The sequence below is a fragment of the Falco punctatus genome (assembly GCF_963210335.1).
Source record: "Falco punctatus genome assembly, chromosome: 10".
NCBI classification, from domain to species: Eukaryota; Metazoa; Chordata; class Aves; order Falconiformes; family Falconidae; genus Falco; species Falco punctatus.
In genome coordinates this window covers 35,587,835-35,601,250 of record NC_137590.1, presented here as the reverse complement: position 1 = coordinate 35,601,250, position 13,416 = coordinate 35,587,835, and the positions used below count along the sequence as shown (strand labels likewise).

General features: G+C 38.4%; 1 protein-coding gene across 1 annotated transcript in view; it reads right to left on the bottom strand.

The window, feature by feature from the left end:
* Nucleotides 1-13,416, bottom strand: part of LOC308071056 (uncharacterized protein) — a gene marked incomplete at its 5' end in the record, with an annotated part of 49,957 nt that overhangs the window by 22,535 nt on the left and 14,006 nt on the right. The window contains 16 exons of the mRNA XM_080405917.1: nt 945-988; nt 1,714-1,934; nt 2,145-2,293; nt 2,560-2,716; nt 3,342-3,746; nt 4,785-5,150; nt 5,678-5,850; nt 5,899-6,017; nt 6,439-6,590; nt 7,446-7,622; nt 8,229-8,250; nt 10,066-10,331; nt 11,073-11,207; nt 12,000-12,094; nt 12,553-12,717; nt 12,802-12,920. Of these exons, the coding sequence (XP_080262043.1) occupies nt 945-988; nt 1,714-1,934; nt 2,145-2,293; nt 2,560-2,716; nt 3,342-3,746; nt 4,785-5,150; nt 5,678-5,850; nt 5,899-6,017; nt 6,439-6,590; nt 7,446-7,622; nt 8,229-8,250; nt 10,066-10,331; nt 11,073-11,207; nt 12,000-12,094; nt 12,553-12,717; nt 12,802-12,920 (2,765 nt within the window). The remainder of the gene's footprint in view (nt 1-944; nt 989-1,713; nt 1,935-2,144; nt 2,294-2,559; nt 2,717-3,341; nt 3,747-4,784; nt 5,151-5,677; nt 5,851-5,898; nt 6,018-6,438; nt 6,591-7,445; nt 7,623-8,228; nt 8,251-10,065; nt 10,332-11,072; nt 11,208-11,999; nt 12,095-12,552; nt 12,718-12,801; nt 12,921-13,416) is intronic.

Genomic DNA, 13,416 nt, shown 5'->3' with positions numbered 1-13,416 from the left:
ACCACTTCCTTCATATGAATTTTATATACTAGAAGACTTAAAGTTTAATTTTCAGTTCTTGCTGTAATATTGTATAATTTTGTGGAAATATTTCTCATAATTTCTCAGAATTATATGGTGACAATAAGGATGTAAGTGCAGGAATAATATAGAAGTGTCCTGCAGGAGTAGAAGGAAACTTTGGTTATTATATACGATTGGGAAAGGTTCCAAAGAATGGTTTTAAATAATTTGAGCATTCTGTCAAACTAGATTTCTTATTTTCAGTTTGCAATAATGTGGTCAGTAATTTTAAAAAGGCAGTAATTTTCTTTTGTGTTTTCAGAAGTTGGTCTAGAACTGGTGGGGTTTGTCTGCAAAGAAATTAGGAGATTCACCATGGTGCAATGATTAGTAAGGTCTATTTTTTTTTCCCCTGGAAAACCCATGATGAAACAGTGGAGACTGAGCTCGTAAGAAATGCTGTTCTCATTTCTTCATCCTTGATTATGGTCATCTACAGGAACTGAAGCTGCCAGATGAATTGGTGGCTCCAGCAGAAGTCAACAGTTTTAACTAAAATGATATGCCACTAACTGATGAAAAGATGCTCCCTTTCAGGCAATTTTCAGTCCCTTCCAGAGATTTTTCAGATATTTTAAAGAGTATTCATGCATACCTGAAGTAGTAGTTGTGGACTGAATTGTAGAATATGGAAATGGAGTTGTTGTCTCATTCCAATATTGACATCTAAAAACATTTCTGCTCATTGCTCCATTGACATCACATGTTGCACTGAAACACCATCCAGTTCCATCTGTGGTGCTGTAGATGAGTTCACCATATTTATATGTCTGCCCTTCATAAATGCAGTGGCATGCTGTAATTCAGAAATTTGTCAGGCTTCTATGAAAAGATAATATCCAGTATTTAATTTTCTTAATAATTCTTCTTAGCTGTCTTACCTTTTTCATCAAACTTGCACTGTAAACCTTCTGATGTGCATTCACTGAAACAAAAAACATAAAAACCCACTTTTTTTTTTTTATTATTATTATTATGTGATTTTATTAGTCATCTTTCTGCCAGATACTAGCTAGCATCAAAGGACAGGACACTTTATTTGTGTTTATTTCTTGAGTGTCCAGTTCATGTTGGCTTCTTTTTTGCTATTGTTTTCCAGAATCTTCCTTTATATTAACCCCAAACTTACTAATAGAACTGAAGTTAAATATTATGCAAAGCTACAATGGAAGTCTTAAGGAATATTATCAGTCTTTCTTCCTTATCCCTTATCCCTTGCACTTGCAATGTGTTTGTACTAAAAAGCAGGCTAAAAAGGCAACGTGTCTAAATGCTGCAAGCATTATAAGGATATAATAAAATCCATTGAAGTAGTCTCCTATTGGATATTTATACTCCTGGAACAATATTTTTCCTGCCATAGGAATAGGAAATAGAGAAAGCCTGGTTGTAGAGGACTTACTGTTCTCTTTATGTATTGTATCTTTATGCTGAGGATTTACAACAGAATCAGGAACAAATTCAACTAAGCATAAAATCACAGAAGAATTTCTTACTACTAATGTAGTAAGAAAACTGGCATTAGATAGTAAGGCACTGTTTTTACACAGGCAGCATAAACTAGTCCCGGCATGTAACAGGAACATGCAGTTTCCCACCACTGTTTTGATAATTTTGATTTGTACACAATTAGGCTGGTATGGTAAGTCTTACCATACTTTACATTCATCCCTTCTGTATATCTTTCCATCTTCAGTATCATAACAGTCACAGAGACTAACGCACTTCATCTGATCCTCATGAAAATACGGCTTTTCTGGTGGGCAGTTAGGGTAGCAGCCTGGAGGAAGGAAAAGGAGAAGGTAGAAAAGATGAGAATAAGATATGGTCATCAAAAGTTCTATTTGTGCAGAATGTGTTTGCAGGTCTTGCTTTTAAGTCTAGGAAGTAATGTAGAGCATCAGCAGAGCCCACCCACAAGGATTTAGTCCTAGAAATATTTTTAACTCCAGTTTCCATACTCTGTCTCCATTCAGGTGGATGCAATGATGTTGAAGAAAATTGAATGGTGCAAATGCAGCTGATGGGGGAAATACACTTCATTAAAGACTGTTAAAAAATATATAGTGTACCACTTAAAGGTACTTGCAGTTCTTTTTACCTTCTAAACCTGGAAAGTTATGGAAGCATTTTCCACTTGGGTTCCTGCAGGTCTTCATACAGGAAGCTCCACAAGGCTTATAGTGCCATTCACATTCCCCTTGTTGATTGTAGTAATCACAAAACAGTGCTAAGGAGAAACAGAAATGTGAACACATTCGGAGAAAAACAGCTTTTTTTTGACTCATGTCTGTTCACCGTATCCCTGCAATGCTGCTTGAACAGTCTTGAAAACCATGAATGAGTAGGGGAAATTGTGTGACGATCAAAACAGCTTAGTGTGGAAAGTCTGTGCAGTGAGAGTATACACATGTATAAGATACCTGAATGTGTGTTCAAGGACATCAGCAAGGCACTGAACACTCTCAGAAGAAATGTTTATGATATAAAACTCACGACAGATTGATGGGGTTCTCCAGGCTATGCAGGCACCAACTTCACTACATGCTTGAGCGTAGGCAGCTACTGCTGTACAAAAGCAATCACAGTCTCCTCCAGTGTCACATGCACATGCATCTGTCACACATGCTTGGTAATATTTTGCTGGTTCAACCTGTTATTAAAAAGAAATGTAATACTATACATCCTGCCATCTAAATTTTCTTAGCTTTGGTAGGGTAGTTTTCTTCAAATTGTAGTATCTCAGAAGAAAGACCTACATCAGTAAATTCTTTTTCTTTTGTTTATATACACAAACACCAGAGGTGATGCCAGATGATACATCCAAATCACATATTGACAGACATTTAGACTCCCAGACTTTTGTCATAGTGGAAGAAGAGATTAATGTTCCCAAGCAATATTAGGCAATTGCACTTCAATATGAAGGTCTTTGCCAGTGGCAAGAGCTACGGTAACAGGATGAGCACAGTCACCCTACATTGTGTGGTATATACTTGCTGTCAGGTAAAGACTGTGCTGATACTTCATTCTATGTTATTATTTCATTGAGCTTGTGTTCTGTACATGGTGTGTAAGAATTTTTATTCAAGTGACACTACAAGAAAATACATAGTCATTATGAGATTATTATTCTTGCATAATAGTTCAATATTTCCTCTGAACTAAGTGTCTTTTTATTACTTACAGATAGGGACTATACGTCTGTTCCATTGAGCGGGAATCAGGTTGAAGTTTTCCTGATGCAATTCAAAGTGAAACATGCTAATGAATTAGGCATACATGTTAAAATGTATGAGGATAGCAGCTTCAGTAATACACAGACATAGTCTTAAGAAAGTAAACTTCTGCCCTGGTAATACCTGAGAGTGACAGGCAGCAAACACGTTGCTATTGATGATGCTACACTGCTTCTCTGACCAGGACTTTCGATAAGGGTTGGTAGAACATGGGTCCTTTATGTTGTTAGCATCAGGACAGGTAGAGGATACTTTCCAGCTGTTTCCAAACTCTAGAACATTCTCTACCACAGACTGACTCCTTGTAGTAAAATCATTGATGCCATTGCCATCATAATTTCCACAGAGGCCACAGATCTGGCCCTGCAAAAGAAAATATATAAAATAGTAATGGATGTCAGAAAACTTGAAACAGCATCTGAGACTGAAAGAACACTTGAAATTCTGCTCTTAGAATGGTGCCATTCCATTCTAACGTTCCTGAACATCCTCATCCTTTGTTTCCTCAGCAACAGAACACTGACCACTAAGGCTAGAAGGATACTGCTGTTGTCTTATTTTCTTTTAAATTTGAACAGTAAAACAGTCTTTGTCATTGTAACCATCTGTCTTTGAGGTATGTCTTTAACAGGGAAACGATACTCGCAGTTACCTGACTAAGCTTTTCATTTAAGCCTTGTTTTATGCAATAGATGTACATATAAAAAAACAGTCTTACAAAGCTGTCCAGTCCAGCCACATAGTCTACTCATTGAGTCTTTAATGCTGTGAATGCTTACAGATATAAAAAGAAATGATGTTTTCCTTGCACATCCAGAAATATCCCTCCTTCTAAATTTACATATCTGTAAGACTGATAGGCTACAATAGATGCTATGCTTTCTCTATGAATCTAAGGTGCGTACTTTCCTTATTACTGCTATTTTTATAAAGTGCCAGAGGGTGAGGCAGCAAAGGAACCTATAATACTGAAATAAATTTGTATATTTATTTCTAGTTCTAGTTTACACCTAATTTATATACTAGTTCTGAACTAAACCTAATTTATATACCTAATTGAAATATCACTGTGGTATACAACAAGATAGCAAATTCCTCATTTACTATGGTTTTTAGCACTTATGTATCAGAAGATAGAATAAGGGGTATGACAATAGGAATACATTTTCCTTATCACTGTTTAGATATATATTTGCAAAATACATGGTAGCATTTTACAAGAAGTTTTCACTCATAATATTTCACTTCCTTGTTTGTGAAGTATAATAATTTCATTTGTGTGTCAATGAGAACCAGAAACAATGAATTACTGTCAGGATCCAGACTACTCATTTGATTTCTACACATGTAGCTATGTAATTTTAATAAGGTCTGATAACCTTTACCAAGGTCCAGTGAATAATTTTAACAAAGTCAAGTCTGAAAAAACAGTTTGCCAACTCAAGGTCTGTTAGGACAAATGGGTACTGAAAGCTGTCTTCAGAGCTCAGAACAGCAGCAGGATAATGACATGGCTTCCTGAGGCACCAGGGGAATGAAAAACAATATGGGATGTCCTGCAGGAATGCTAGAGATATCACCTGTTTGAGATCTTGGCAGGCTCTCAACAAAATTCACACACAGTACGAACCTGGACTGTAAATTGCCATTTAACTGATAGTTTCGCACCTTAAAATTGGGGCTGAGCTTGATGAAGAGGGTGGTTTTCTTGTCCCACATGAGGATCAGTCCACTTGTGGTCTCAATTACCAAGTACATGCCCATATAGCGGACTGTGTATGGCACCTTACCATTCTGACCTGTCTTTACGACACTGACATGCTCCTCACCAAGTATGAGTTCATAGCTCTGAAACAGGAGAAAAAAGTGATTAGAAATTCACTGAATAGCTGCATCTGTGCTCTTAAATATGCTTTTCTGATTTTTAGAGTACTAAAAATAGTTTACATAATGAAAACAAATAATCCAAATATGATAAATCAAGTCTATTTGTTCAAATCTCAGTTCCTGAAACTGTAGTTAAAAAAAAAGTGTTTTAAATGGTGTAGGTCAAAAAAGGGTGTTTTGGCATCATGGGGGAGCTACACTGCACAGAATAATTTTCTGACATGACAGACTGATTTTTGCTAAAGACTGTTTTCCTATAGATCTGTAGTTTGTCCAATAGTGGTATAAGACAGTGTGGGAAATGGAAAAGATAAAAACCTGGGAAGTTCTATCAAATATTTCACCTGAATTTCGTTTAAGCTTAATTTACAAGTTGATTTGCTTTTTAAAATATTTTTCTAACTTCCTTGAAGTGATGGATATCTAGGCTTCTCCTAAGCCCTAAACAGATTCAGAACAAAACTGGTCTATACGCAAAACCTTCTTACCTCTAAGAAAACTTTGATAGATTTTGAGCAAGTTGTCCCAGTGTTGCCACAGGGAATATTTTCAGTGATAACCCTGAAGGTTCCATTGGCTCTGCCACTCCTCCCACAGTGGTCCTGGGTAGAGAGTAACATTTTAGAAGTCCATTGTTTTGTGGACATGATCAAGGTTACATCTCATTTACTATTGCTAATTTTCAGTACCTGGACTAGTGTGTATTCACAGTTTCCATTGAAACTGAACCTTGTGTCATCAAAGGTGTTATAATGACCATCTCCATAAACAGCGCAAGTGCCCAGACATTGATCTTCAGTGCATTCCCACTTTCTATTCTTGCAGAAACTAGGAATGAGAATAGAACATTTTAATAATAAAACAACTCACTGTTTTGTGCAAACATATCCCAACAACTTAGCATTTGTTTGGCAACTCATCCCTAGTAAATGTTATATTGATTCTGGGGGTAAAATAATCTTAAATTTTTCATGTAAAGAATTAAAGCACAATTCTGTTCTGCTACTCTGAACTGCAAAGTAGGATAATATTTACTGAACACTGTAGTCCCAAAGATTTCCTCCCATTCTGTGCTTTGGCCATCTGCCTACATCAGAACAAAACCTGCTTGTACTGTTTAATCCAAAACTAACAGACCCATCAATTGACAAAATGTGCAATCCAAATCTTTCCTTACTGCTGAACTACTTAAGATCTTAGGAGAGGCAAATGATGGAACCAGGAATGATACTTCAAAGGAAATATTTACCAGGTGTTACAGTCAACAATGATCTTTTCCCCGGGCTGATACATGGCTTCGTTGTGAATACATGGACATTCCTCCTCAGGAATGCAACCACCATTCCCGTCTGATACAAGCCCGGCTGGGCACACGCAGCCAGATACACATTGCGTGCTATACTGGAAAAGTCAAGAGGAAGATAGACTTTCAGGATGAAGTAATCACAATAGAAAAAAGAAGATTAAATTATCGTAAAATGTGTTTATATGATCTTATGGCTGCCCAGCTTAAATGGGAGAGAACTACAAACTACTTATAGGAAAACGGAACCAAAAGGGAGTTATTAGCTATTAATTTAATAGAACATCAATCTGTTAAAGATTTTATGTAGGTTTTATGTATGCCAATTCTGATTGCTCTGCTAGAGTCTGTGGAATTTGAAATACATTGAATCTTAAGTCTTGCTCTGTGTTAGCTGAAGAAGCCTTGCACTTTGTAGTGGGTCATTTGCCATTGAGTGGAGCTTTAAAAAGAACATTAGTAATTTATTAATTTTTTTTCAGTTTGATTGAGTTACATTGAAACATGTTTATCTCATGTGACACTTATTCACTAGGTGGCATGTGGCTACCATGAACCTAGGTGAAGTAGTATAATTAGATATGCAAGAATTTCACAATAGCATCATGGTACGAGAACAAGTGATTTCTCCTGGCCAATTTATAGCCACTTATTTTTTACTAAAGAAGTAAAATGCATGGCAGAGCCCTAAATATTTTCACTACTAATTACTTTATCTGTATTAGCTGAAGATAGGTAGACACTAATCTTACAAATCAAATAGGTTGTCACTTTATTATACTTTGGTCTAAAGGTCCCATTGTTAAAGCTCATAACATGGTTTTAGGCTTTTGCCACAAGAAATAATTATCTGTGTTGTAGATCTGGAGCAGATCAGATAGATCAATTACTTTGGCACCAAAAGCACAGACAAAACCTGGAAGCACCGTTTCATCCAGGCATGACATACTTACACACTGCATATCCAAAGTCTGGCAACTTTTTTGACATTCTGCTCCAATTGTTCCTGCAGTAGTGTTTGTACAGTCGAAGTAGACCATAGGAGATTCACAGACTAGAGGAAGGGAAGAGATGAGAGCAGTAGGAAATGGTGCAGGGTTTACCCCCACAGCTGTAGCCATTAAAGCCAACTAGAAATTATGTGGAAATTATGTATTTCAGCTAGCAGGGATTGCTGTCCCTATTCAATCTGCTAAATAGATTCACTTCAGAGCACTGAATTCCCAGAAAAAACCCCACAGTATTTAAGAAAAAAATATTAAAAAAGAGGTGTTATTAATCTAGGTTCACTCCTGCCTTTTATGACAACTGTTGTACTATAATTCAATGAGAAATACTATTATTTAAAGATCAATTAAGAAAAAACAGTTCTATAACTATTTCTGTGCAAAACCTGGCACAGAGAAAATGGTAGGTAGAAGATTTATTTATTTTTTTACCTGGATTTGGATTGTGTGCTCCAATGCAATTCAGTCTTCCCTGAATGCAAGTGCTGCAAGAGAGGGGAAACGTTTTTTTGTGTTTTTTTTTCTCTCAAACCATGTACTGAGACCAAGAGCTACTTCCCTCTTGTCAGGTTTCAGAATTTTCAAAGGAATTCCAGAATGCTGTTTTGAAGTCTTGGGAAAGAATTTCCCTCAATACCACTACTAGTGCTGCTTTCATATGACAGCCATTATTGCTTAACAGGAAAAATCATACGTTGAAATGAGTATGTGTCTCTGCTTGTTACTTACTTTCTCATAGTATCTCTCCTTGCTGGTGCAGTCATAGTTTTATGCTTGAAAAATCATGGAATTAAATAGAAAATGCACCTAAATACAGTTGCTTTATCAATGTGGAAATACCATGTTATCATAGAATCATGTAGGTTTGAAAAGGCTTTTAAGATTATTAAGTCCAACCACTAAATCATGCCTTTAAATACCACATCTACATTTTTTTGAATACTTCCAGGAATGGTGACTCCACCACTTCTCCAGGAAGCCTCTTCCAGTGCTTGATAACCCTTTAAGCGAAGAGATTTTTTTCTAATATCCCATCTAAACCTCCCCTGGTGCAACTTAAGCTCATTTCCTCTCATTCTATTACTTGTAACCTAGGAAAAGAGACCGATACCCACCTTGCTACAACCTGCTTTCAGGCAGTTGTAAAGATCAATAAGGGGTCCCCTGAGCTTCCTTTTTCTTGAGGCTAAACACCCCCAGTTCCCTCAGCCACTCCTCATAAGACTTGTGCTCTAGACCCCTCACCAGCTTTGTTGCCCTTTTCTGGACGCTCTCCAGCACCTCAGTGTCTTTCTTGTAGTGAAGGGCCCAAAACTGAATGCAGGGCTCAAGGTGCAGCCTCACCAGTGCCAAGTACAGGGGGACAATCACTGCTCTTGTCCTGCTGGCCACACTATTTTAGTTAGATATAAACCAGGATGCTGCTGGCTGCCTTGGCCACCTGGGCACGCTGCTGGCTCATATTCAGCTGGCTATTGACCAACACCCCCAGGTCCTTTTCTGCCAGGCAGCTTTCCAGATGCTCCTCCCCAAGCCCGTGGCATTGCATGGGGGTGTTGTGACCCACATGCAGGACCTGGCACTGAGCCTTGTTGAACCTCATACAGTTGGCCTTGGCCCGTTGGTCCAGCCACACTGCAGAGCCTTACTACCCTCCAGCAGATCAACACTCCCCCCACCAAGTCAGTGTCATCTGCAAACATACCAAGAGTGCGCTTGATCCACTTGTCCAGATTGTTGATATTAAACAGGTCTGGCCAAAACACTGAGCCTTGGGGAACACTCCCTGTGCCCACTGGCAGCAGGATGTAATCCTGTTCACCACGCCTTGGGCTTGGCTATCCAGCCAGCTTTTTACCCAGTGAACAGTCCAGCCACCCAAGCCATGAGCAGCCAGTTAGTCCAGGGGAATGCTGTGGGAGATGCTATCAAAGGCTTTGCTAAGGTCCAGGTAGACAACATCCACAGCCTTTCCCTTGTCCACTGAACAGGTCACAGAAGGAGATCAGGTTCGTCATATGGGACCTGCCTTTCATAAACCCATGCTGGCTGGGCCTGATCACCTGTATGTGTCACCTGATGGCATCAAGATGATCTGCTCCATAACCTTCCCCGGCACTGAGGTCAGGCTGACAGGCCTGTAGTTCCCCAGATCCTCCTTCCTGCCCTTGTAGATGTGCATCATGTGCTAAGCTCTAGTCAACAGCGACCTCCCTGGTTAGCCAAGGCTGCTGATAAATGGTTGAAAGTGACTTGGTAAGCACTTTCACCAGCTCCTTTAGTACCCTTGGATGGATATGATCCAGCTTTATAGACTTAAGTATGTCTAAGTGGTGTAGCAGGTCACTAACCTCTTCCCCTTTGGTTACAGGGGCTTCGTTCTGCTCCCTGTCCCTGTCTTCCAGCTCAGGGAGTATGTACCATTCTTAAAAGATTAAAGTTGAAAAAAATGAGAGAGCATTGTATTGAAATTCAGGCGAGGCAATGTAAGACCAGTTTAAACATAGCAGATTTTGATGAGAAAATATATACACTATTACTGGAGTGATTTGCAAAATATTCTTACCATAGAAGCCCATTTTCATGGACAACTCCAAATGGTATGGGAGATCCTTTGTAGTAGCAAGGGCATTCATGAGCAGGCACACATTTGCCACTGTCATCCATGTAGGTTCCATTTACGCAGGTGCAGCCATCAACCGGGACAAACCTAATGTTGCATATGATGTCAGGCTCACTCAGAGATCGACAAGTGGGTTGACAGGAAGAGATGGTATAGCTGTAGCTTAGGGATTTGGGACATGAGGTGGTGTATTTTGCTTGAAAGAGGGAAATAGAATAGGTTTGTTAATTCCAGATGGTAAATTCTCGTGGGAAAATACCCCACATAGGCAGTAGAAATAACACAGAAACAATACTAGACGCCCCTACCTATGTTGCATTTTTCATGTAAATGTATTTCTGAATACTTCCAGAGTCAGACCTGAAAATCTACTGTACATGTGGAGTAAGCAATGTATGCAAAGAAGAAAATATTTTTTCAAATGAAATTTCAGAAAGAAACCTCCATTTGGCACTGCCATTCATTGCCGAGACTTCTAAATCTTTTGAAGTATAAGACAAGATGTCTCCCTGAACGTCTCCTGGTATGCTGAAAACAGACTTACTGGATTGGTGGGACTCAGCATGCAGCTTCAGAGACCTTTCATTTGCAACTGTTCTGATTAGTAGTTCTGCTTAGTATTACTACTACTGTTATTTTAATATGCCACATTTTCTCTACCATAATTTGTGATACATAAAGCTGTAGTGAAATTCAAAGTTGCACAGAAATAGGTGGAGGCACTTCCATAACAATGGTCTCTTTCCTAAGCAAGCTATGTCTTCTATCTATTCATATTCACTCTTGCTAGCAATGGATTGATTCTAAGGGAACAGCAGAGAATTACTTCCAGGAGTGCACTTAAAATCCCTTTCTCAACATTCACTATATTTGTTTAGGAATCAGTATAAAATGGTCTCTGATCAGCAGTTTTTATTGATTTGCGTTCTTACGAAAGGTGATAGTTAAGAGTACTTACAGCAGACATCAGTTCTCCACCCGTGCAGCTGGATTCCTTTCGCAGCACAAGCTCTCACATAGGAAGACAGGGCTGCACACAGACAGTCCTCACTATTTGCACAGTTACATGTGTCAAACATGCAGTTCTAAGAATGCACAGGGAAAAAAATTCTCAGCGCTGGCAAAATTGCCAATCCAAAAAAAATGCACATTATCTTTCTGGTCTTATGCACTAATCTTCCTTTAGATATGCTTACTTATAGACAATGCTAACACAGCTTTATCACTTTCCAGTCTTTGTCTAAGTTTCCTGACAGGGGAGAATGAAAGTACTGGAAATTCAGATTATATCTGCAGTTATTATTGGGAAACAATGGTCTTAAAGTCTGCTATACATTTGACAGCTTCATGTTCCTCTGAACCATATTTACGAATATGCTGCACTATAACATACAAAGCTGTATTCACAGTATCAGTCCAGACATGTCATTTCACCCATGTCCATACCTGGATGATTCATCATGATAAGAAAGACTGGCAACACATTGATAGCAGAATGATGATAACTAGCTAATGGACTTTCTGTGCCGGGTAGTTAGTAATGACAGAGGTGGCTGATGAGGCAACAATTCACTGATAGTCAAACAAGTATTTGACATGCCTTTACATACACTTCCTACTACATGTATATATCCATCCCGGAGTAAATAGTTGCCTTCTCATACGCAAGCAAGTCAGGATCTTGAAGCCAAGACTGACAATTGAAATAAGGTAAAGTTACAACACAAACAGAAACACATGTTGGAAGAAGGAAGTGCTGCAGTACAGGAGTTAAAATACAGGCATTGCACAAAACATGTCTGGAACAGTCCTTTTCTGGTAGCTAGTTGTAATGGTCTTATTTCTACTGTTTCTAAAGGGAAAACCAGTTTAAGTACCGTGTGGTAAACAGAGGGATTCACTGCATAGTGACAATCAGCAAAAGGTCCTTTGCTGTCTGTTAGTAGTCCACACCAATGCTGAGCATATTTTTCTGTGAAGAGAACAAGGTAAGTGTGCATTACTCTTGTATTTCGTTATTCACAAAACCACACTGTCCTGGTCTATGAAGCCAGTTCTGAAATTGTATCAAGTTTCTCTGTCTCTTGTCCTTTTTTCACCAGCTTGTGGGCAAAGATTCCTAAAACCAGAGAAAGAGATGAATAAAAGATTTCCAAAGAGACTGCTGCCATCCGCTCCTCTGACACCATGCTGTCAGCTTAGACATCGTATCTGTTCTCAATGACTATATAGTTTCCTTCAGTTATGTTACTATGACTCTTCCTTTACTTTGTTACTTATCCCTAGTGCTTTCATTTTAACATTTGTTTCTGATTTCAGATGTGTTTTTACCAAGTATGTAAGTCTTTATCCTCTCATCTTTACTTTGCAACATATGTGTTGCCTTTAGGGATAAGCAAAAAAAACCTAGAAAAAAATCTAAACACTCACCATTATCAATGCTGAGTGCACAAGGGTTCTCAAAGCTGTGCTGGATATTAGGACATGAAGCCTGAGTTTTCCATGTATTAGCAAATGCTGTTGCTGTTCCTTCAATTATTCCACTTATGACCTTGAAGTCATCAGTTTGGATATTATTGAAATTTCCACAGAGACCTGTTGACAAGCAATGAAAAGTTTATACTGCTCATACTAGACACAAGACATTAAGCAAGTTGTTCTTTTATTTCATTCACTTACCACAGGTCTTGTTTTTGAAAATAGGATCCAATCGCACATACACTTGCATGATAGGTATGATTTGGATTTCAAGGAGGACACCAAGGTTTGTCTGGATGATGATGAAAAATGATGAAGGTCTGAACACAGTGGCATTAGCTAGAGATGAAAAACAGAATGATCACTTTCTGAATGCAGTCAAATGCTGGAAAAGGTGCATCATTATAGTATTCTTCTTGAATTTCTGTTGCAACTGTTGCAAATTCTGAGGTGAAATAAAGCCAATCTTTATGAAAATGAATCAGAAATGTAGGTCAAAATTTACAGTTCAGACTTTGCTTGTAGCTACCAAGTTGTTAGCTTGATTTGCTGTCTCAGCATTAAGCAGTTGGAGATTACCCCTTCCAAGAGAATAAGAAGGAAATACTGTATGGCACTGAGTGTTAAAAAGAATACTTTTATTTTTGTTTCTAAGCTTGTACAGCATACATTAGAGCCCTCACTCTGCTGGAAAGGGAGAATAAGCAGATCTGGAGATCAGAGATATCACATGGAATCATTAGTTGCATAGAATTATTAGTTATTAAAACAGAGAGCAAAAATCAAATTTCTGTCTGAGGAAGTGTAAGCACAGGG